The sequence below is a fragment of the Vipera berus genome (assembly GCF_964194415.1).
Source record: "Vipera berus genome assembly, chromosome: Z".
Lineage (NCBI taxonomy): Eukaryota > Metazoa > Chordata > Lepidosauria > Squamata > Viperidae > Vipera > Vipera berus.
This window is the reverse complement of record NC_138205.1, coordinates 72,848,360-72,873,280: the sequence shown is the minus strand read 5'-3', so window position 1 is coordinate 72,873,280 and position 24,921 is coordinate 72,848,360. Positions and strand designations below refer to the sequence as shown.

General features: G+C 39.7%; 2 protein-coding genes across 2 annotated transcripts in view; one reads left to right on the top strand and one right to left on the bottom strand.

The window, feature by feature from the left end:
* Nucleotides 1–21,257, top strand: part of ANLN (anillin, actin binding protein) — a gene marked incomplete at its 5' end in the record, with an annotated part of 44,249 nt that extends 22,992 nt beyond the window's left edge. The window contains 9 exons of the mRNA XM_081343636.1: nucleotides 3,452–3,500; nucleotides 3,588–3,644; nucleotides 9,842–9,880; nucleotides 10,044–10,065; nucleotides 10,795–10,907; nucleotides 17,859–17,945; nucleotides 18,645–18,752; nucleotides 20,496–20,668; nucleotides 20,894–21,257. Of these exons, the coding sequence (XP_081199762.1) occupies nucleotides 3,452–3,500; nucleotides 3,588–3,644; nucleotides 9,842–9,880; nucleotides 10,044–10,065; nucleotides 10,795–10,907; nucleotides 17,859–17,945; nucleotides 18,645–18,752; nucleotides 20,496–20,668; nucleotides 20,894–21,017 (772 nt within the window). The 3' untranslated portion in view covers nucleotides 21,018–21,257. The remainder of the gene's footprint in view (nucleotides 1–3,451; nucleotides 3,501–3,587; nucleotides 3,645–9,841; nucleotides 9,881–10,043; nucleotides 10,066–10,794; nucleotides 10,908–17,858; nucleotides 17,946–18,644; nucleotides 18,753–20,495; nucleotides 20,669–20,893) is intronic.
* Nucleotides 21,258–23,373: 2,116 nt separating this feature from the next.
* Nucleotides 23,374–24,921, bottom strand: part of AOAH (acyloxyacyl hydrolase) — a gene marked incomplete at its 3' end in the record, with an annotated part of 107,575 nt that continues 106,027 nt past the window's right edge. Inside the window, exon 23 of the mRNA XM_081346233.1 lies at nucleotides 23,374–23,499. Within this exon, the coding sequence (XP_081202359.1) occupies nucleotides 23,374–23,499 (126 nt within the window). The remainder of the gene's footprint in view (nucleotides 23,500–24,921) is intronic.

The following is a 24,921-nucleotide window of genomic DNA, read 5'->3' as shown; positions in this document are numbered from 1 at the left end:
GAGGAGAAGCATTTAGTCCTGAAACGCCTTACAAATTAGGGATTTCATGACCTCTCTCTCATCCTCAAACAACAAATCGAACCAGCCAAAAAGAAAGAATTACTGTAATGTGCCCCCCACTTCCATAGTCAGTCCAAAATATTATCATTGTCTATAATACCAACTACCATTGAGACTTTTATGATCAAGGGGTCCTCGGTGTTCTTGCAAACTTTTCGTTATCGAACTAAGTAACATCATCACATAGAGCAGCTTTCAAAAACCTAAAGAAGAACCAACCATCATGCTACCAGCAGACAAAGACTGAATCATGGTTATCATGGACAGATTACAGCATATACAAAAAGTGAAAGAATTACTAGTAGAAAAAAAACCTAACATCCCAGTGAACACCAATCCAATACAAAAACTAGATGACTGGATGAAGAGAATTCTGAAACCTCATCAAGAAACATCAAATCATCAAACGAGACCACAGGTGGATAAAAAGTAGTGGACTCATCTTTGCACAGTTCTTTGGACCCCTGAACACAAGCCAGACATACCTCTGTCCAATTTTATCACATCACAAAAGAACTGACAAAAAAACTGGGACACCCCAGAAGGTACCAAATACTCCTTCAACTCCCCACTACAATGCCTCCAAAGAAGCAAAGACATGACAGTACTTGAAGATGACATCATGGTCTCATTTGATATCGTAGCACTTTTTATTTGCATGGATCTAAAATACACAGCACATCTGACCTAATCAAATGCACCAAGATTGAAATAGCTGGAATTATGGATCTTAAAAAACTTTGCCTAATCCTAACCCCAATCCCAGGCTGCAGCCCACCTCTGGACCTTGAGCCATTTGGAAAAGGCCATGGAAGTGGTGAGCCAGCATGAGCACACATTCCCACTTGCACAAACAGCAGGCAAGTACGTGCGTGCTCCATTTGTGAAAGTGGCAGGTGCACATGCCTGCCACTCATGCAAATAGAGCTGCGCACGTGCACTTGCCCACCACTTGTGTGGAATCATTCCCCCCACCAGTCTGCAAAGCTGAAAAGATTGAACTCTGGCCTAACAAACTTTCAGTTCAACGAACAAATTTGTTAACAAATCAAAGGGACATACATGGAATCGCTGCTTTCAGGACTAATAACACCATAATGCAATGCCAGGAATCTATACCACTTCTTTGCATACAACCGAAAGTATGGATCAGGTACTTTGATAACATCTTTGTCATAAAAAAGGACCAACTAAACAAAATACACAACATTAACATCTTCAGAAAAAAACATTCACAAGCAAAGAAAAAAACATACCCTTGAATATCCTCATCAGTAGAGCCAGTGATGACAAATTAGAAACACAAGTCTCAAAAAATCTGTCCATATCAACAAAGTGTTCCACTACCAAAGTAACAACCTTGCCAAAGAGAAGCTGCATAATACTATTTAAACAAGCACAAACACACTGCAGCAACCCTGAAATCAGAAAAAAGAAACAGATTGTCTATATAATACTTTTCAAACAATGAATATCCATGCAACTTCATCAAAAAGTGCCTGATCTCTGAAACTAATATAACTAATACAAGCTGAAAAGTATAATATTGTTATACATAGAGACTGTCAACAAACTTACATATACTTGGTATCACTGTAGCACACAAACCAACTAAAGCCATACAACACATCCTAAGTAAACCAAACCAGCAGCCCCAGAAGAAAAAAACAGGAGTCACTATGACATATGGTGTAAGGACAGTAACAGCTACTATGCAAGATAAATAAGCAGAAGATTAGCAGAGCTCATACGTGTCGCCAACTCGCAATCAGAAAATATGATGAAAACTGAATTTTACAACACATGGACAGACTTTACTGTGGTTTCAACTTGGAAATGGTGAGCATCCTAGATCAAACCAAGCCCCCAAACACTTGAGAATTCCTAGAAGCCTGGCACCTAGATTAATTGTCCATAAACATAAATAGAAATAAACAACATCTTCATATTTAAAAATGACAATCGAAAAGGAAATAAAAAGACCAAAACAACCCTCTGCACCCCAATGAACTGGAATTAACACCAAGACTAAGGTTAGACCAATCAATACCCCAGGTCAAGGAACTACCAAATCAGACAAATAAGCTAACAGTAAATAATAGTCCGATCAAAGAACCAAGACCACTCCCACCAATACTGATAGGGCAAGTCACTAGTATATAAAATGAAAGTTAATTCCACTCCCTATTAGAACTGATGATGTTGCCTACTAATGAAATATCTGCAAGAAAACAAAGCTCAGAGAGCACCAAGGACCTTATAGTTCAACACTAAACTACAAATATTCTCTTATATCAGTACATTTATGATCACCACAATAGTTGTAACAGCCCTTTTGCCATAGGTCCTTGACAACTAGTTACTGCTTGACCATCTCCAAAATGTCCAGGGTGGTTGGATCCATAATGAGCAAATGATCTTGAGAAGGGAACACACCACCACTTCCTTCAAGGCCAGTGAAATTACTCCCTTTCTCGAAGAAGCTGATATCACTATATGGGATTTAACTCCATGTTATGTCCTACATAGCTTTCACTAGCCAAGAGGGGCAGTGCTATAACATGGATATACTAGGATTCCTCACCTGGGCCATAAAATGTGCTGGTGCAGAGTCAAAATGTAGAAAAGTGATAATGATTCCGGCTTTCTGATAGCTGAGTAAGATATAGGAGACATTGAATGCTTTTGTTCATGTGTCTGTCAATCTAAGCATACTTTTTATATAATGATTTTATTAAGCAATTGAAAAGATAAAAACTAATACAAACCAAAGTGCAGAAAAATAGAAAAGAAAGAAAGGAATATAGTAAAAAGGAAATAAATATATAAAACGATTTTCTTTTCATAACAAATACATCTGGCTCAAGAAGAGCTTCACCCTCGTCGCTGTCCTCTTGGTTGTTACCTTCCTCTTTAATCTTCTCAATTTCAACCATTTTGTATTTTATGCTTTTTATTATATTATAAACAATATGAGTCACTGTATCAGTGAAATGGCAGCATAAACATTAAATAAATATGAAGAATTTTAATAATTTATCTCTTGAATACAATAATGATCTCTTTCCCATCTCTTGTTTATAACAAATCCTTAAAGCTTATGATCAGCAAATGTCCATTAAGACATAATCCTTTATTCTTGAGAAGGAAATTAACTGCAGTGAATTGAATTTTAGCCTTGCAACTTTGTATGTGTCCTGCTACTTTTCTCAAATTGTTTGACTGAGTTGCTTACTCTATAAAATATCCTTGCCCTATCTTAATTTTTCTTGTTTGGCTGATAGCTTCTCTTCATTTCTAGTAAATAGCAAATTGTAGTATGGCTTGATTCCTTACTTTTATCAAAGCATATAATGGCTATTCTTATTAATTTTGTCTCCTATTTTTAAAGGCAAAATGTGTCCAGTGGCTTTGAGATAAACATTGAAGTTTATAACTTGGTATGTATTATCACTTTTCAATATGCTTCTTTTGAAAGAATATTTAGCTGATTGGTAGATTGTAATATTCATTTTTTTCTTCATTAGGTACAGAAAAAAGAGTTCATTGGTGTCGATAAGAAGAAAAAATCAATAAAGTCAAAGGTAAAGACTATATAGTTCCAATTTTTCAATTTCAGTTGTAAAAGTGCAAAGAAGAAAAATAGCTTTCAGGCCAGTAGACCCAAACTGTTTTGACTAAAATATTCTTCCCTGTTTCTTAATACTAAGTTTTATTTTATCACTCAATAGATATTTGACTGATAAAATAAAATGCTAGAGCAGGTTTATTGTAATTCTAGATCCAAAACAAAAGTATTACAAATGTATGGCATACAATGTAATACACATAAAGATACCCACTGTGTTATACAAATAGAGACAGGTGTAGACAAAGTAAATTTGGCTTACATTTTTTAAAAAAACATCAGAAGAAACAGTGGCGTTTCTGAGGCTGCCAATACATGTGGTTAAATTAAATTACATCAAGTATTTTACCTAAATATACCATTATTGTTTGGTTTTAGATAGATTTTGTTCTTTTTAAAATCTCTTAGATTTTTCAAACCATAATTAACAATGAGTTGATATAGGACAACATTCCTATCTTCAGTCCAAACTTCCCAAAATAAAAATTTATCTCCCATTTTAAAATAAAATTTTATGAGAATCAAATTATAATTTATTTGCCAATAATATCCAAATTTTCTGCTGTCTCAGTATTGAAAGTACAGTTGAACTTGGAATTATGTACGTGCCAAGATTTCAAAATTGCTAAATAATACTAAAATCATGCTCAATGATATATATCAAATATTTTTCATTTCATTCATTTCATATGTTCAGTGGTACAGTTGGAAATCAGGAGATTTTAAATTCAAATGGCCTCAAGCACCAGCCTTTATTTGCATTACAGATAGTCCTTGACTTACGACCACAACTGAACCCCAAATTTTTTTTGCTAAGTGAAACACTTGTTAAGTGAGTTTTGTCCCATTTTACTTTTCTTGCCACATTTGTTAAGTTGATCACTGCAATTGTTAAATTAGTGATAGTGGTTAAGTGAATCTTGCTTCCCCATTGATTCTGTTTGTCAGATGGTCACAAAAGTGTTCACAAGACCCTGGTTCATTGCAACCATCATGAATCTAAGCCACTTGCCAAGCCTCCGAATTTTGATCACGTGACCATGGGGATGCTACAATGGTGAAAAGGGTCATAAGTCACTTTTCAGTGCCATGGTAACTTTGGTCACTAAAGAAATGGTTGTAAGTCAAAGACTATCTGTATATTATCTTGGTACACATAAGAAATTATATACAATAACAGACTTTAATAGATGCTGGTATATCTTTTCCCAGGTAGGTAGCTCAAAATAGTATAGTGATATAATACAACTATTGGCTGCTGCTGTTATTATTACTACTGCTACTACTAATCATCATCATCACCATCATCATCCCGGATGCTTGGGAAGAACTTAATAGATGAATAAAAATAACAAGCCCAATCTCAATTGTGGAATGAACCATAATAATAATAACAATAACAACAACAACAATAATAACAACAACAATAATAACAACAACAAAAGCAGTAGAAGAGGAAGAAGACAGCAGAATAGGAGAGAAAGAACTAAAGAAGATAACAAAATACAAAGAATTCTGGGAGTCCACAGGTCTTAAAGTTGCTATGTTTGCAGACCTCTGAGCTAGCTGGTTGGCCCTTCTTCCTCTCTCCCTCTCCTTTTCTTCCCCCTCCCCAGTCCCTTCCCTGTATCCTTAAAGACACAGGAATCAAGCACAAAGCAAGAAAGCCTCCTGGAATAAAAGAAACATTAAACTCCAGGGGTGGTGGTGGGGGGGTGTCTTTAAGCTGCCTCAGGCATGTCTCAGTTTTAAACAATGTAGCAACCTGAGCCTAAAAGGCTTGGCAATTACGAAAATGATAACCTTAAATTAAACCTGTTTACCTACAAAGAAAACTTGCTAAAATCCTTAGACAGACTCAAGACAAGGGGGTAAAACTAATTACATTTTTTAAAGGAATTAAACCTATGGAAGCCGACATTGCTAGCCTTTGTGAAGCAGACTAAAATATTCCAATAACCAAAGGACACAAACTGAGCCTCTGAATTACAAAACACTGTAAAAACTGTATAAAAATCCTTATGGCAATCCATTCAAGCTGCCAGCTGATCAGAGTCCACTGGCTTCCGAAATAAACCCACTTCCTTTCTGACATGCTCGTCACCCAGCTTTTCATTTCATCAGGGCTGATTGCATTCTCCTGGCTGGAGAAAACAAACCAGGGGACCTTTTCCAGCAACAGCTGCTGCTTCTTTGTTTCTGTTTCCTCCCTGCCTGCTGAGCTCTCCTTCCACAGCTGCTTCTTCATCTCCTTTTCTTTCCCTGTTGTCTTTTTTCTCCCTTTCCCGCCAAAACCACCTCCTTTTATATCCTCTCCACTCTTCCCCCCCTTTTCTTCAGTTCACCTCCAGCTCTCCACTGCTTCCAGAAGTGCCAAGCAGCTGGAGCCAATCAGCAGCTGGAGCCCTGATGACTTCTGCCGAGCCCCGACAGTGGTGCAGCTCCAGCTGCCTCTCCCTCAGGCATGGGTCACTTCAACTCATTCCCTTCCCCCGCTACACTTCTCTAGGACGGTCGCATGCCATGTGCCAAAATACCACAAGTGGTACACATACCACCGGTTGAAAAGCCCTGATCTAACTGACTAAACAAAGAACAATAATAACATCATAAAACATGTACATCTGCATTTCCCAGATCCTTGGGAAGGGCTTGATAGATTGATAAAAATGCCAAATCCACTCTGAACATCCGGCTAATTTATGATGAACCTTTAATAATAATTTGAATGAGGGAAAGCAGGCTGAAAAAAATTGGAAATAGTGGCACTTGAAGATTGGAAGTTGAACATTTATTGAAAAAGAAATCCACAGTTATACTAATTGTGATTGGAGCCCTTGGAGTAATACCTAAATGACTCCTTCAATAAGGGGTCCTTGGTGCTCTCTAAGCTTGCTTCTTTTCTTATAGACGTTTCATCTCCCAAATGATGTAATATCATCAATGCTGCACCAAAGACCTCTCATTTCAACCCTGAGCTACGAATATTGTCCTTTATCAACTCCCTCAACATTTGAATGTTTTGAATTTATTGGACCTGAGCAACTCTAATTTTACAAAAAGAAAATACCCTGCTTGGAACTGACTTGGAATGTTAACATAGTGTTTAAATTGTATTTAAGATGCTGCATTTTTCTTTTAAATAATTATGTGGTTTGACAAATTTCAATCCGAAATCATTACTGTTAAAATGTCTTCACAGCTATAAGTACAGGTAGTGCTTGATTTACAATAGTTTGCTTAGTGACCATTCAAACTTATAACAGCACTGAAAAAAAGTGACTAAGATCATTTTTCACTTAAAGCTGTTGCAGCATCCCCCTGGTCACATGATCAAAATTCAGTTGCTTGTCAACTGACTCATATTTATAAAGGTTGCAGTGTCCCTGGGTCATCTGATCCCCTTTTGCAACCTTCTACCAAGCAGTCAGTGGTGAAGACTGATTCAGTTAACAACCTTGTTATTAACAACCTTGTTATTAACTGCAGTGAACTGTGGCAAGAAAGGTTGTAAAATGGAGCAAAACTCATTTAACAAACGTATCACTTAACAACAGAAATTTTGGTCGTAAGTCAACAACTACCTGTGTACGATTGTCAACATACAGGCAATATGTAATCCAGAATTGCAGTTCAATAAATAAAAGTTCCAAATAGATATCTTTCAAAAATATAAGTTTAGAGAAACTACATTTTCTGTTCCATGTTGTGATACAAACTAAACCAGGACAATAAGTATACATACAATATATAAAATAATAAGTTGGAAGGGACATTGGAGGTCATCTAGTCCAACCCCCTGCTCAGGCAGGAAACCCTATACCATTTCAGACAAGTGGCTGGCCAGTCTCTTCTTAAAAACTTCCAGTGTTGGAGCATTCACCACTTCTGGAGGCAGGTTGTTCCACTGGTTAATTGTTCTAACTGTCAGGAAGTTTCTCCTTAGTTCTAGGTTGCTTCTCTTCTTGACTAGTTTCCATCCGTTGCTTCTTGTCCTGCCTTCAGGTGCTTTGGAGAATAGCTTGACTCCCTCTTCTTTGTGGCAGCCCCTGAGATATTGGAACACTACTATCATGTCACCCCTAACCCTTCTCTTCATTAAACTACACATACCCAATTCTAGCAACAGTTCCCTATATGTTTTAGCCTCCAGTCCCCCAATCATCTTTGTTGCTCTTCTCTGTACTCTTTCTAGAGTCTTGACAACTTTTTTTACATCGTGGTGACCAAAACTGGATGCAGTATTCCAGGTGTGGCCTTACCAAGGCATTGTAAAGTGGTATTAGTACTTCACGCGATCTTGATTCTATCCCTCTGTTAATGCAGCCTAGCACTGTGTTGGCTTTTTTGGCAGCTTCAGCACACTGCTGGCTCATATTTAAGTGATTGTCCACTAGGACTCCAAGATCTCTCTCACATTTTTCTATCTTATCAAGTAGTAGGTTGTGATCTACTTTATCAAATGCCTTACTGAAGTCCAAGTAAATTATATCTACAGCATTCCTCTGGTCCACTAGTTTTGTCACTTGGTCAAAGAATGCAATAAGATTTGTCTGGCATGATCTGTTTTTGACAAACCCATGTTGGGTTTTAGTAATAACTTTGTTTGCATCAAGGTGTTCGCTGATTTGTTGTTTGATTATCTTTTCCAGAATCTTCCCAGGTATTGAGGTCAGGCTGATAGGTCTGTAGTTTTCTGGATCTATTATTATTATTTTTTTTGAAGATGGGAACTACATCAGCTCTCTTCCAGTCCTCTGGTAGTTCCCCAGTGCTCCAGGATCTTTGAAAAATGTAGTTCAGCGGTTCTGAGATCACGTCTGCCAGTTCCTTGAGAACCTTGGGGTGTAATCCGTCTAGTCCTGGTGATTTGAACTTGTCTAGACTGGACAGGTGCTCACCATTTTCTTGCCTATCTTAACTTGCGTTTCTATTCTGTTTTTTATGGCACTGGTTTTGGTAGGTTGGACTATTTTTTCCCTTTGTGTAAAGACAGATGCAAAAAACGAGTTAAATAGTTCTGTTTTCTCCCTGTTGCTTGTCACCTTCTTACCACTTTCCCCCACTAATGGACCAATCATTTCCTTAAGTTTTTTCTTGTTTCTTATATGTTGAAAGAAGCTTTTTTTTGTTATTTTTGACTTTGGTCGCAAGCCTTAGTTCATTTTGAGCCTTAGCTTCTCTCACTTCATCTTTGCAGGCACGGGCTGTTTGCTGATATTCTGCCTTAGTTATGTGCCCCTCTTTCCACTTATACTTGTCCTTTTTATCTTTCAGTTTATATAATTTATTGTAATCATATGGGCAGCAAATACATTTGATGATGATAATAAAAATGAATTTAAATTTAGTATGAAAAGACCCAAAAAGATAATAAACATAGTCTATAAAACAGAGTTGTATATAATTGCCAGAGTATATCCTTTAAAACCTTAAATGTGAGATTGTTTTTAGATGGGTTTCAGTATTACTTAAATAATATTATTTCACTGTTTTGAAATTAGTAAAAAGCTGGTTTTTACCAATCTAAAAATAGAAGAAATGTAATAAAATATTATGGTTGGTTTCACAGCCAAATGTTTAGACTGGATTTGACATTTTATCCACTTATTGAATCCTTCCCAAGGATCTGAAATAGATAAATGTTGTTTGATGATGTTAAAGGGTATGGTTGCATGATGTAAACTATTCTACATAAAGCTGCTTTTGGGAATTGACTGATGGTAATTTTGTCAATGCCAGTAGTATTCAAATGTTGCTCCAGATGTTTTGGGATTGCACCCAAGGCACCTATTACTGTTTGAGCTATTTTTCCAGTTATTCTACTTCTATTTGCAGATCTTTGTATTTTGAGATTTTTACCAGTTGTTTCCCTTCTATTCTATCTTCAAGTATTATTTCTATAGTTAAAAGATTCTGCAACTTTTGAAAAATTGGATTTTGTTTCATCATTTAATATTTGTATATTCCATGTACAGTGAAATCTATTGTTTAGATTTTGGCTTGTTTTTATATTAGATAGGCTTTTCATTCTTTTTGCATTTTTACTTTTGTGATGCAACTGACTTAGTTTAAGTCATAAGCCTAACGTTATACTAAAATAAATTATAATATTTGTAGTGTTCTTGGTATGTTATATCTTCTTTATCATAGGCTATTACTCCAAAGAGATTACTGACATCTATTACTACTGTAAGTACTAATATTGATTTGTTTTTCCCCACTCCCAAGAAAATGTCATCTGAGAAATAGTTAATTTTGATTGAGACTATTTCCAATATAATATCAAATGTATTTGTCTATAATATTTCTTGAATAATCTGTTTCTATTTTTTTTACATATACATATCTATAGAAAACTAATCTTCTTGCACCAGGTAAGCAAAACTTTAGGTTTTTGGTATTCATTTTGATACTAGTCCTGATAAAGACTGAAAGAAATTATAATCTTATAAACATTTAAGTATTATCAAGGTTGTTTATCATTCTTCCTTTTTCACAGATGGAAGTGGATTAAAATGAGATTACAGATTTGTCAGGAAAAGTTAACGACATTTAAAATTCACATTCTTGGTTAGATTCTGTGTAATTAATGAATCATAGTTAATACAGAAGCAAACAGGAGGAAAGCCTGTTTATATTTTATTAACAATAACCGTTTTCAAACGAGGTATTTTTATGATTTGGATCTATGGCCATTTCAGATAAAGAAATATATTACATTGTAATTAGTTCCTCAGTTTTCAATTCTTAATATATTTCATGTGCAGTACATATGCTGTCAATAAAATAATTTTGTATTTATTTGCAACTTAATACAATTATTAATATTTTATACACACATGTACATAGATAAATACATAAATATATCCCAAAACATATTCATGTGTAAAATGCCTGCCTGGTGGGATTCTTTGCTATATTAGAATGAAGAAGGGGATATAATAAGATTGAGACTGCCACATAATTTTTGTATTCTTAGAACTATGTTTAAAAATATTCTATAATTTAATCAATTAAATACTTAAATTACAAATAGAATTAATTAATAGGATTAACCAATAACATTAACTAAATAAAAATTACACATCTTTTTATTTTTATAGCTATGACTAGTCCAGGTGGACCTAATTCTGTGCGCACAAGTAACTTTGTTCTTGTTGGTTCATATACGATTTCACTGTCTTCAGTTGGGAGTTCTAAATTTCTGTTGGACAAGGTAATTAATTTACATTTTGTTTTTCTACAAGCTATTTCTTTAAATTATAGTAGCTTAATAAGGGTTCAATAGCAGGTCCATATGGACCTACTATTGATTTTGATGGCCTTAGACATTAGATTGACAGAGATTTACTTGCATTTGTTTCAATGATAATAAAATTACTACTATTCCTTAATTTTTATAGTGTTGAAATGAAGGAAGCCTGATACAGTCTGAAATAGATTTTGTATAAAACAACTGGCTGTTCTGTTCATTTCTGGTAGGCAAGTAGATAGGTAGATAAAAATAATAGTAAAAAATAACAAAAACAATATCAGTGTTATACAAGAAAGATAAACATCTAATAGTGATTAAAATGAGTTAAACTTTAACTGGAAGAATACATAGCATTAATATAGAATTGCTTTTTAAATCAGCCTTTAACATCATTAAATAATACATCTACATTTTCTCATTTTTACAGTGAAAAGATTTTTCAAATATTGACAAAGAATGTTTAGAATTCATTCTTTATTATAACTATTTTTATTTTATTTGAAAAAAAGTTAAAATAAAAAACAAAAAATAAAATTTAAAACAAACCAAAAAGAAAAAGCACAGTACAAACAAGATATTAGAAAAGGGTACATTTAAAAAAAACACCCAACTCATATATACATATTATCCCTCCCAGTCTTAATACTGTAAGGTTTTACACTTAGCCTCACAATTGCCCCAGCATTTACTCAGGAATTTAAAATAGCCAAAAGAAACTCCTGAGCCAAGGTTTCTGCAAGCAAACAACTTTTATTTTGATCAAAATAAGAGTTGGGTGGCCACATCTCTCTTCGTGGCTGGTAGAGAGATGAAGGCAACAACCAGGAAAGATGTCTTCCACCTTTTATACCCCTTCAGAACAAAGAGATCTGGTCTTGGTACTAGGAACCAAAAGGTACAGAAAAGTAATTCCTAGATGATGACTCATACACAACAACCCAGGCTCCACCATAACTCCTTTCCCCCTGCCCCTTACCATGCTCTTCATGTAAGCAATCACCTGTACCTAAAGCATGAAACATTTGCTTTTATATACCGTATATACTTGAGTATAAGCCGACTCGAGTATAAGCCGAGACCCCCAATTTCACCCCCAAAAACTGGAAAAAGTTATTGACTCGAGTATAAGCCGATCCGCCGTTCTGCAAGCCTCTGCCGCCAGCAGAGGCTCGATCCGCCATTTTGCAAGCCTGAATACACAGGAATACCCTGTGTGGCCAAGGCTCGTCGGCAGGTCTCCGTTCCTCCTGCCGACCTTTGGGGAGGTTTGGGCGCCTCCCCAAACCTCGGCAGGTCTCCGTTCCTGTTTGGGGAGGTTTGGGCGCCTCCCCAAACCTCCCCAAACCTCGGCAGGTCTCCGTTCCTCCGCGCAGACCTGCCGACCTTTGGGGAGGTTTGGGCGCCTCCCCAAACGTCCCCAAACCTCGGCAGGTCTCCGTTCCTGTTTGGGGAGGTTTGGGCGCCTCCCCAAACCTCCCCAAACCTCGGCAGGTCTCCGTTCCTCCGCGCAGACCTGCCGACGTTTGGGGAGGTTTGGGCGCCTCCCCAAACCTCCCCAAACCTCGGCAGGTCTCCGTTCCTGTTTGTGGAGGTTTGGGCGCCTCCCCAAACCTCCCCAAACCTCGGCAGGTCTCCGTTCCTCCGCGCAGACCTGCCGACCTTTGGGGAGGTTTGGGCGCCTCCCCAAACGTCCCCAAACCTCGGCAGGTCTCCGTTCCTGTTTGGGGAGGTTTGGGCGCCTCCCCAAACCTCCCCAAACCTCGGCAGGTCTCCGTTCCTCCGCGCAGACCTGCCGACCTTTGGGGAGGTTTGGGCGCCTCCCCAAACGTCCCCAAACCTCGGCAGGTCTCCGTTCCTCCGCGCAGACCTGCCGACCTTTGGGGAGGTTTGGGCGCCTCCCCAAACGTCCCCAAACCTCGGCAGGTCTCCGTTCCTGTTTGGGGAGGTTTGGGCGCCTCCCCAAACCTCCCCAAACCTCGGCAGGTCTCCGTTCCTCCGCGCAGACCTGCCGACCTTTGGGGAGGTTTGGGCGCCTCCCCAAACGTCCCCAAACCTCGGCAGGTCTCCGTTCCTCCGCGCAGACCTGCCGACCTTTGGGGAGGTTTGGGCGCCTCCCCAAACGTCCCCAAACCTCGGCAGGTCTCCGTTCCTGTTTGGGGAGGTTTGGGCGCCTCCCCAAACCTCCCCAAACCTCGGCAGGTCTCCGTTCCTCCGCGCAGACCTGCCGACCTTTGGGGAGGTTTGGGCGCCTCCCCAAACGTCCCCAAACCTCGGCAGGTCTCCGTTCCTGTTTGGGGAGGTTTGGGCGCCTCCCCAAACCTCCCCAAACCTCGGCAGGTCTCCGTTCCTCCGCGCAGACCTGCCGACCTTTGGGGAGGTTTGGGCGCCTCCCCAAACGTCCCCAAACCTCGGCAGGTCTCCGTTCCTGTTTGGGGAGGTTTGGGCGCCTCCCCAAACCTCGGCAGGTCTCCGTTCCTCCGCGCAGACCTGCCGACGTTTGGGGAGGTTTGGGCGCCTCCCCAAACCTCCCCAAACCTCGGCAGGTCTCCGTTCCTGTTTGGGGAGGTTTGGGCGCCTCCCCAAACCTCCCCAAACCTCGGCAGGTCTCCGTTCCTCCGCGCAGACCTGCCGACCTTTGGGGAGGTTTGGGCGCCTCCCCAAACCTCCCCAGGTCTCCGTTCCTGTTTGGGGAGGTTTGGGCGCCTCCCCAAACCTCCCCAAACCTCGGCAGGTCTCCGTTCCTCCTGCCGACCTTTGGGGAGGTTTGGGCGCCTCCCCAAACCTCCCCAAACCTCGGCAGGTCTCCGTTCCTCCTGCCGTCCTTTGGGGAGGTTTGGGCGCCTCCCCAAACCTCCCCAAACCTCGGCAGGTCTCCGTTCCTGTTTGGGGAGGTTTGGGCGCCTCCCCAAACCTCCCCAAACCTCGGCAGGTCTCCGTTCCTCCGCGCAGACCTGCCGACGTTTGGGGAGGTTTGGGGAGGCGCCCAAACCTCCCCAAAGGTCGGCAGGAAGAACGGAGACCTGCCGAGGTTTGGGGAGGTTTGGGGAGGCGCCCAAACCTCCCCAAAGGTCGGCAGGTCTGCGCGGAGGAACGGAGACCTGCCGAGGTTTGGGGAGGTTTGGGGAGGCGCCCAAACCTCCCCAAACAGGAACGGAGACCTGCCGAGGTTTGGGGAGGTTTGGGGAGGCGCCCAAACCTCCCCAAACGTCGGCAGGTCTGCGCGGAGGAACGGAGACCTGCCGAGGTTTGGGGAGGTTTGGGGAGGCGCCCAAACCTCCCCAAACAGGAACGGAGACCTGCCGAGGTTTGGGGACGTTTGGGGAGGCGCCCAAACCTCCCCAAAGGTCGGCAGGTCTGCGCGGAGGAACGGAGACCTGCCGAGGTTTGGGGAGGTTTGGGGAGGCGCCCAAACCTCCCCAAACAGGAACGGAGACCTGCCGAGGTTTGGGGACGTTTGGGGAGGCGCCCAAACCTCCCCAAAGGTCGGCAGGTCTGCGCGGAGGAACGGAGACCTGCCGAGGTTTGGGGACGTTTGGGGAGGCGCCCAAACCTCCCCAAACAGGAACGGAGACCTGCCGAGGTTTGGGGACGTTTGGGGAGGCGCCCAAACCTCCCCAAAGGTCGGCAGGTCTGCGCGGAGGAACGGAGACCTGCCGAGGTTTGGGGACGTTTGGGGAGGCGCCCAAACCTCCCCAAAGGTCGGCAGGTCTGCGCGGAGGAACGGAGACCTGCCGAGGTTTGGGGAGGTTTGGGGAGGCGCCCAAACCTCCCCAAACGTCGGCAGGTCTGCGCGGAGGAACGGAGACCTGCCGAGGTTTGGGGAGGCGCCCAAACCTCCCCAAACAGGAACGGAGACCTGCCGAGGTTTGGGGACGTTTGGGGAGGCGCCCAAACCTCCCCAAAGGTCGGCAGGTCTGTGCGGAGGAACGGAGACCTGCCGAGGTTTGGGGAGGTTTGGGGAGGCGCCCAAACCTCCCCAAACAGGAACGGAGACCTGCCGAGGTTTGGGGACGTTTGGGGAGGCGCCCAAACCTCCCCAAACCTCGGCAGGTCTGCGCGGAGGAACGGAGACCTGCCGAGGTTTGGGGACGTTTGGGGAGGCGCCCAAACCTCCCCAAAGGTCGGCAGGTCTGCGCGGAGGAACGGAGACCTGCCGAGGTTTGGGGAGGTTTGGGGAGGCGCCCAAACCTCCCCAAACAGGAACGGAGACCTGCCGAGGTTTGGGGACGTTTGGGGAGGCGCCCAAACCTCCCCAAAGGTCGGCAGGTCTGCGCGGAGGAACGGAGACCTGCCGAGGTTTGGGGAGGCGCCCAAACCTCCCCAAACAGGAACGGAGACCTGCCGAGGTTTGGGGACGTTTGGGGAGGCGCCCAAACCTCCCCAAAGGTCGGCAGGAGGAACGGAGACCTGCCGAGGTTTGGGGACGTTTGGGGAGGCGCCCAAACCTCCCCAAAGGTCGGCAGGTCTGCGCGGAGGAACGGAGACCTGCCGAGGTTTGGGGAGGTTTGGGGAGGCGCCCAAACCTCCCCAAACAGGAACGGAGACCTGCCGAGGTTTGGGGACGTTTGGGGAGGCGCCCAAACCTCCCCAAAGGTCGGCAGGTCTGCGCGGAGGAACGGAGACCTGCCGAGGTTTGGGGAGGCGCCCAAACCTCCCCAAACAGGAACGGAGACCTGCCGAGGTTTGGGGACGTTTGGGGAGGCGCCCAAACCTCCCCAAAGGTCGGCAGGAGGAACGGAGACCTGCCGAGGTTTGGGGAGGTTTGGGGAGGCGCCCAAACCTCCCCAAAGGTCGGCAGGAGGAACGGAGACCTGCCGAGGTTTGGGGAGGCGCCCAAACCTCCCCAAACGTCGGCAGGTCTGCGCGGAGGAACGGAGACCTGCCGAGGTTTGGGGAGGCGCCCAAACCTCCCCAAACGTCGGCAAGTCTCCGTTCCTCCGCGCCCTGCCTGCCTGCTTCTTTCCGCTGCGGAAAGAAGCAGGCAGGCAAGGCGCGGAGTTTGGGGAGGTGCGCGCGCACCTCCCCAAACCTCCCCAAACTTCGGCAGGTCTCGGACGGCGGTGGCTTGGGAGAGGTGCGGGCGATCCCGGAAGCACCAAAGCCTCGGCCGCGCACAAGTCCTCGGTAAGTTTTTTTGTTGACTGGAGTATAAGCCGAAGTGGAATTTTTCAGCCCAAAAAAGTGGGCTGAAAAATTCGGCTTATACTCAAGTATATACGGTAACTAATTTCCCAATATAAAGCACCTACAAAACTGCTTGCACATAAAGAAAGATGATTACAAGTATGACTACTAATATCAATATTACTAACATCAACCTTAAGCATAATAAAATCCCTTCAATACATTACTATAATATTGGTTTCTCACCCTTTACGAAATAGGCCCCACCAATTGTCTTATTTTTCATAACGTAGCTTAGATTTTCTGCCTATAACAAGAATATATAGTTAATAAAATGAAGGTTGGCAGGAAGCAGCTTTTATGGTTAATTACTTCCTAGTTTTTTTAAAAATATACTAGTACTGATTTAAGACAACTTGTGAACCAGCATGTACAAATGCCTACACAAAAAATTATGAGATTTTAGTTCAGGCATTTGTTTTACTACTTCTCTTGTGGTGATTTGAAAACAAAAGAAAACTATAACAGGGACAACCAAATCAAATGAATTAGAAGGAGCTTAGGTTTTTTTTATACTACCAATGCAAAAATCTGATCATTTTGAAAACATTTTTAGGAAGCCCAATAAAAACAACAAGATTTTCTGTTGAATTAACTTATTCCTAGATCATTAACATATCTTAATATTTGAACTCCATCGGTTTTCTAAGAATGGATATCCTGATTCCTTATTCCTGAGACAGCTTTGACAAGATGCAGCAAATGTAATAAAAGTAAGGGACAATGGTGCAATTCAGTTGAATGTGCTTGGTAGTATCAATTCTGAAGCTCTGGAGACTACACATGAAATGAGGCGCTGCCTTTCATCTCTTAGAACAAGGGTGTCAAACTGCTGGTCCGTGGGCTGGATGTGTCACGCAGAAACCGCACCCACCCCATTGCCGGCAATGGGGAAACCGTCCCGATATGTTGCTCGACGTCACGAGTTTGACATGTCTGTCTTAGAATGCTAAGCCTGGACAGACAACAATCCTACTTTCGTTCTTTGAAATTGGTTGTTGTTGCCTGCTTCAATGGCATAATTGGTCAGTTCTTAGTAAAGTAGTGCTCAGGTTAATTTATGTGACTGGTTTAACTCTCTGGATTATTATCAGATCTCTCTTTTAGAAAATAGAATTCTGATTAGGATCCCAGTTATTTTTCAATGCTTTAAACTCCCCTGGGTAGTTGGTCGCTGCTGTTTCTGGAGGGAGGGCTAAGATCTTCCTTCCCTCACCACAGGGGGAAAAATACCTTAGCAGCTTATGCAGGTACAGAGAGTAATTAGGATTTAAGAGAGGTAGATCTCACCCAGTCTCTTCCATGCTGCTTTGAAGTTGCCAGATGGTAAGTGGGACTTCGGCTGTCTGCAGCCTAGTGACAAGCCATATTTCTATGGCTGGTCTTTCATCCGCCAGTTTGGAGGGATTTGCCGGCTCTAGCGGGCTACTGCTCCTGCGAGGGCCCCTCCTTGCTGGTCACCTCTACGGGGTGACTTTAGACCCTTTTCAGGGTCCCCCAGTGATGCGAAACTGGACAGGGAAGACGGAACGTGGCAAACCAGAAGTCTAAACTTTCAAAATTGTTTCTGGAATTTCAAGATTATAGAATCTTAAATTTTGTGAAGAAGTTTGTAGCCTTGAAGATGCTCTAGATGCATATTAGTAGCAAAAGAAGAAGCAACTTTTTTCTTCCTTAAAGAAAATTTGGGATAACATTTATGCTTATCTTCTACCTATCCATTTTTAGGTTCCTTTCTTATCGCCTCTGGAAGGGCATATACATCTAAAGGTTAAATGTCATATTGATTCTTGTATGGAAGAGAGGGGTTTTTTGGTAAGTTATTGCACCTATTTTAATACAGAGTGTGACCTTGGTTTTACTTTATCATAATTTTAAGAATTTCTAAAACTGTTCTCTTTGTGACTGATAAATCTTTCAACCTGTGGCTTTCTAAGCTCTGGTTTAAAAAACGTGTACCAGCAGCTATTAAATTGCAAATAATTGTAGTTGCCAAATATTATTGACTCCACTAGATGGCAATATGTGCTATAAAAATGCTCATAGTCCCAAAATCAAACTAATTATTTAAAATAGCTATTTAAATAATGGGTATTATAAGAGAATTCAAGAATGATCAAATCTAATGTTAAGCAGTAAAGGAAATCCATTGTTTGATATAGGGCAGTTAAATCAGAAGAAAATGCCAGTTTCTAGAAAAAATATAAATTACTGTCTGATCATAGGGTGTTGCAAATGACTGTAAATATGGGTCAGTTGCTGAGTACCCAAAATGTGAATATGTGCCTGTGCAAGGGGGGATGAACTTTGAATCCAGATCAAAAGTAGTTTTTCAGGGAGTCCACTGTAACTTCGAGTGGTCACCAAGTAACTGGTCATAAGTTGAATATTATCTCTATGGTATTCAAACAAAGTAATAATAGGAACTGAGCTGTATGTGTGAAGGGCCTAACCATGTTTACAAACGAATGAGGGAGAATGTCTGCTCAGAAATATTTTTCCCCATTTCTCTAGACTATGTTTGAAGATGTTAGTGGGTTTGGAGCTTGGCATCGACGCTGGTGTGCTCTTTCAGGAAATTGTATCTCTTATTGGACTTATCCAGATGATGAAAAGAAAAAGGTAATTGCAGGCTAAATGCATATAAAAATAATGTAGAGAGGTTGTTTATTAAATTATGATTTGAAATTATATGTTTCATCAGAGTCTTATATAGCTACATTAAATTTAGGTAAATTCATACTTTACATTGCCAAATTCTGCACTATTTTATAATATTTGTTGTTGTTGTTGTTGTTGTTAGTTGCGAAGTCGTGTCCGACCCATCGCGACCCTATGGACAATGTTCCTCCAGGCCTTCCTGTCCTCTACCATCTTCTGGAGTCCATTTAAGCTCACGCCTACTGCTTCAGTGACTCCATCCAGCCACCTCATTCTCTGTCGTCCCCTTCTTCTATTGCCCTCAATCTTTCCCAGCATTAGGCTCTTCTCCAGTGAGTCCTTCCTTTTCATTAGATGGCCAAAGTATTTGAGTTTTAGCTTCAGGATCTGGCCTTCTAAAGAGCAGTCAGGGTTGATCTCCTCTAGGACTGACCGGTTTGATCGCCTTGCAGTCCAAGGGACTCGCAGGAGTCTTCTCCAGCACCATAGTTCAAAGGCTTCAATTCTTTGGCGCTCAGCCTTTCTTATGGTCCAGCTTTCACTGCCATACATTGCAACTGGGAAGACCATAGCCTTGACTATACGTACTTTTGTTGACAGGGTGATGTCTCTGCTTTTTAGTGTGCTGTCTAGATTTGCCATGGCTTTCCTCCCCAGGAGCAAGCGTCTTTTAATTTCTTGGCTACAGTCCCCATCTGCAGTGATCTTGGAGCCCAGGAAAATAAATATTTGTTAGGATTTCTTATTTAGGTAGGAAGAATAATATAACTTCCTGTGCATTTTGGACTGTTTTTCATGAATGAAATCTTCAATTTGAAAAGAAGACTACAATTAATTATAAAGTTTATTTCTTTACTTCTCTTCTGTGTGTAGTTTTCTCAGAAAGAACATGTATGTAGTTTGAGGGTGCTCCTGAAATTATTATCTTTGAAGGCTCAAATTACCTCTGTGGCTAGGAATATTTATTGTTAGCTTGAGTTAATATATTAATTACACATTTTTCTGGACAGGGACAGTGTGGGCACATTTGTTCATTTATTGATAACTTTATTTAGAAGACTATAATTCATTGTGAGACTACTTTATGTTTGGTCTGGAAGCTGCAGCTGGTGCAGAACTCTGTGACCAGATTGTTGAGTAGGCACTGTTTCTGATACACTTTTTTGAAGCAACTACCAAAACAAGTTCAAGGTTTTGGTTGTGATATATAACGCTCTAAACAATTTGAGGTCAGAATGCTTGACATGTAGCCTCCAGAGAGATCATCAAGAGAGATTTTATGTCAAGAATTGCTGAATGTCACTATGCATTATCTGGGCCTTATCTAAAAAATTTTGTCCCTGGAATTCAGAAGGCATTCATTTTACCGTAATAGTTTATGACATACCATGCTAGAAGAATTGTTGTTTAGAATGATTTATTTTAATATTTCATTTTTAAAAGACAGTTAAACTCTATTTAATCCATTCACAATACTATGAACTCTAATGCATCATTACACATTTGCTGTGATTTATGTAATTTGTATACTGGCATAATAATGTAATTGTGTATTTGCATAATACAAATTATCATTTGCAGCTGTATTATATTTTGTGTATTAATGTAGTTGCATGAAAAACATAAATGCCTACAGTTCTCTGACTCCATGGACACATCTATAAATAAATGGACACATCTATAAATAAATATCTTTAATTTCAGCATCCACTGGGCTCCATAAATTTGGCAAACTGCACTAATCGCCATATTGAACCAGCCAACAGAGAATTCTGTGCTCGTCCCAATACTTTTGAGCTAATTACTGTTCGTCCCCAGAGAGAAGATGATAAGGAAACATTAGTTAGCCAATGCAGAGACACACTCTGTGTTACCAAGTAAGCATTTTTTTAATCCATATTCTTTCTTCAAAGAGTTGAGTGTATATTTTTTCTATTATAGATATCTTTAAATTGATTCTTTACATGGCCTGGCTATCAACATTGTTGATTAAGTTATGAGAATGATGTTGGAATTATGATATATTTTTATAATTAATAAAATAATCCATTTTACCTTTATAGGAGAATTTAAAAATTAATATTCAATCTCATTTTTTAAAGGAACTGGTTATCAGCTGATACTAAAGATGAGCGTAATCTTTGGATGCAGAAGTTAAATCAAGTGCTTATTGACCTTCGCATGTGGCAACCTGATGCTTGCTATGTCCCTATTGGAAAACCTTGAATTATGTTTTTTCCTTAAAGCTTGCTTTAAGAGCTAAATACAAACTGTTATTTTTAAATGAGTGATATATAAGCAAAATTAATATAAGCTGAATGGTGCAATATTAAGGCTACTCAGTTAAATAGCAGATATGCAACTTCCACAAATGTTTTCTACTGGTATCACAATGTGCTATGATGCAGCTGCATTTGCTTTGAAAAATTAATAGGCATGCACTTCTTTTACATGATGTGGCTTTAAATAAACACTAATACTTTATACATTGTCCCTGTCCCTTTTTCGTAATTCTGTGAATTCTTAGTATTTTTTTATTCTTAAGCTATAAAGAAGACTTCAGCATAAATAAAGATCCCTGATAGAACAATTGTCTTCCAGTTAGTATTTTCCTGCCATAGTGCAAAAGACTGAATCCAGACAGCTAAAGCGAATAAGCAAATCCAAAAAGTGTGAACATGAATATAGGGATGTAAAAAAAATTCTTGAACTCTAAAACATTCTGTTTTCCCTCTGGACCCTCCTTTCTTAACCACATTATGCTTTATATTTTTTCAGAAGTAAATCCTACAAAATAGAGTAGTTTGAATTAGTCCAGATCTATTACAAGTTTATTTTCCCATAAACCTTGAACTGCTTCCATTTAGAGAATTGTGTTTTAGGAAACCATTGAATAATCTCTGAGAGTGGCATAGTTTGAAGACAGTCAGCTTAGTCCAAAGGGAAATGAAAGTACTCGGAATGATCTGTACCTATATCAACACATTTTTAATATCCCTAAGACCTAATCTTTGGGTCAAGTAAGTAGAAGGAAGGATTCAATCTTCAAAAGCAAAATTCAGTATCAAATTCCTGAGAGAAAAGACAAATTGGGAGAAGTGTTGGCTCTATAAGACCTTCTTACCTAACATGTTTCCTGCTAAAAGAAAGAAATTAGATTGTCCCTGTTGGTTGTTTAAAACAATTCTTTCATGTTTTTATGCTTCCTTTTGATATGAAAAGCTAGAAGGAACAAAAAGCTTTTGACTTTCACCCTGCTGAAAAAATATTGGTAATATCAGAGTAATAGTAATAAAGAAAAAATTAACAAAAATGCATCTGTTCAAAAGAAAGGCAGAGTTTTCTTAACTGAATCCTAGCAAATATCTTCCTATCCAAACTTTAGGAGAAAAAAGGTTCAAAATTTGTGACACCCTATTAGGGTTTTCTCAGTAACTGCAGTTTCAGGAAAATACCCAAGGAAAGTTGTGAAGTAGTGAAACAAGGACCCTTTTTCTTTTTTTCATAAGCTACAGTTTGGACTGGCATTTGATTAAGGTATTCAACTCAACAATAAATGTACTTAAATTTGTACAAATCCTGATGAAATAATTTTAAGGCTGATTATGAAAGAAAAGAAATGATTGTTTGGAATGAATCCAGTTTTAAACTTGTATCAGACTTGTTTTACAAGAATTTATTTGGTTATTTAGCCTTTTATTTTACTCTTAAGGAACTGTTTGAAAAAAAAGTTTGTTTAAGATTTGTTGAAATTTGCTAAAAATACACATTTTCATATATGATGAATATTTAAACCTTGAACTAATCCCTGCCCAAAAAAACCAAAATTTTGTTAATATACATAAATGTAAACCTTAACTGACATTAACCTGAACAAATGTAACAATATTTTAGTTGATAATTCTTTAAAGAAATAAGTAATTTTACTGAAATATTCTTTGTGGTTTTTTAAAACTTGTTTATTTTAGTCAGAATTATTAATTTATATTGTTGATATGAATATGATAGCATTGATAAATTCACATAGTGGACAAAAAGTTTTTTATGATTAATTGAGCACTACATTAATAAAATAGTCATAATACTAGATTTAAAGTACTTCTAGTGAAAACTTAATTCTGCCTTTAATATTGTAACTAAACAAAGGTAGAGTATGAATAATAGGCTGGAAAGTTAGAAATATAGTACATAAAAATAATCCTATCCAATCAATTAAGAGTCATCTCTGACCTTATTCCTAATTTACCTGATATATTTCAGTTCAAAATAAGTAAATATGAACTTAACAAAATTTTAATTAAATTACATACATTGTAGCTCCCCAAATTTCTTATGTTTGAATGTCACTCTATTTATGCCTGCCATTCATTGCCTTTTATATGCTATTGGATATAACTTTCCATTCTAATATATATATATATATATATATATATATATATATATATATATATATATATATATATATATATATATATATATATATATATATATATATATATATATATATATATATATATATATATATATATATATATATATATATATATATATATATATATATATATATATATATATATATATATTAGTATCCCTGACTGTGAAAGATTGCTGCAATCTCACTGTTGAATGGATTTTCTTTTCCAAGAATATCAGGCCTTTCCTGAAGGAGCTTCTTCCACAGGATTCTTGCTTCGAGTGCAGAAGCAAACTAGAAGTAGTTAAAAAAAAGTGGATTAGTAGACTCTATGTTGCTTTAAATTCATGCCCAAATACCTTAGATACTAAAATATTTGCAGATTAACTGTAATTAAAATACAGAAATATGACAAGTTGGCAGCAATAGCATGGCTACTGTATAAAATTAAACACAAAATTGTGTTTTCTGCATTACTATATTTTCTAGGGTTGTGCAAATTTTTGAGGGAATGTTTCACTTTGAGAAAGGCTTGAATTTTCTTCAAATCAACATTGGCCTTTCTCCTGAGAGCAGATCAGGCATCTATGCTAGAATTAGTTTTTGCATATACTTAGAGCAAAACTATCTTCTGCTACAAAACAGTAAAATGTTATTTTTCTAAGTTCTGCATGTTCTAGCTGAGGCAGGAAACATGAGGCAAGGAAAGTCAGATTGCCTCTCTGCCTCAAGGAAGAGAATTCTCAAGGAAAAGAAATAGACTTCTTGTGAGGACAAAGTTCATCAAAGTGAAGTCTAATTGTTTTTTCCCCCTAAAATTTTAACCATAACATTTATCTCAATATGACTCACTAGATGTGTTTATTGTTCAGATTCGTTTGCTCATACATGAAGAACAGCCCTTTGGAGGACAAAATTGAAAGTTTAGCATCCAACCTAGCACACACATTCATACTGTATTCCCAGCTGAAGTTTTTGACCCACAATTTAAATGTTTATATCATTCTCAGGTTGCAAAGATTTTGTGACTAAAGTACAGAGTAGGTCCAATGTTTTGAAGGCTGCATCAGTGACACATCACTGTTCTTCAAATTTCTAACTAAATTTCACTACAGTGAAAGTAGATCTTGTTGAATTCAGTTTCTTTTCAGTTGATGCAAAGGTAGGATTGCAACTTTGATAGCTCTAGGGCAGGGGGTCTTCAAATTTGGCCCTTTTATGACTTGTGGACTTCAACTCCCAGAATTCCTCAGCCAGCAGGTTTGAAGACCCCTGCTCTAGGGGATTATGCAAAGGAAAAGATCAGCAACAGAATTCTGAGAGAAAAAACCTGTTACAGTTGTAAATTGGGCAAATTATTTTAGCGAAAAATATTTACCATAGTAGCACCTTTAGAAATTTCTTCCACCAGAAATATGAATGGAACTCACTCCTGACTTTCAGGAAACCTTTAAAATGTACTTCATAGAAGGCCTTTCGTTAAAATCTAGTTTCTGTAACACTTAACAGTTTAATGAGAGAATGGACAATTCATGATGTGTTGGTTTTAATGAATAGATTCTTTTGGTATGGGCACAATGGTTCAGCAGTTAAAGATGCTGAGGTTGTCAGCTGGGTAGCTGAGACCCCAGGTTTGAGACCTGAGCTCTGCACAATGGGGTGAGGTCCGTTATTTGCCCCAGCTCCTGCCCACCTAGAAGTTTGAAAGTTTGCAAA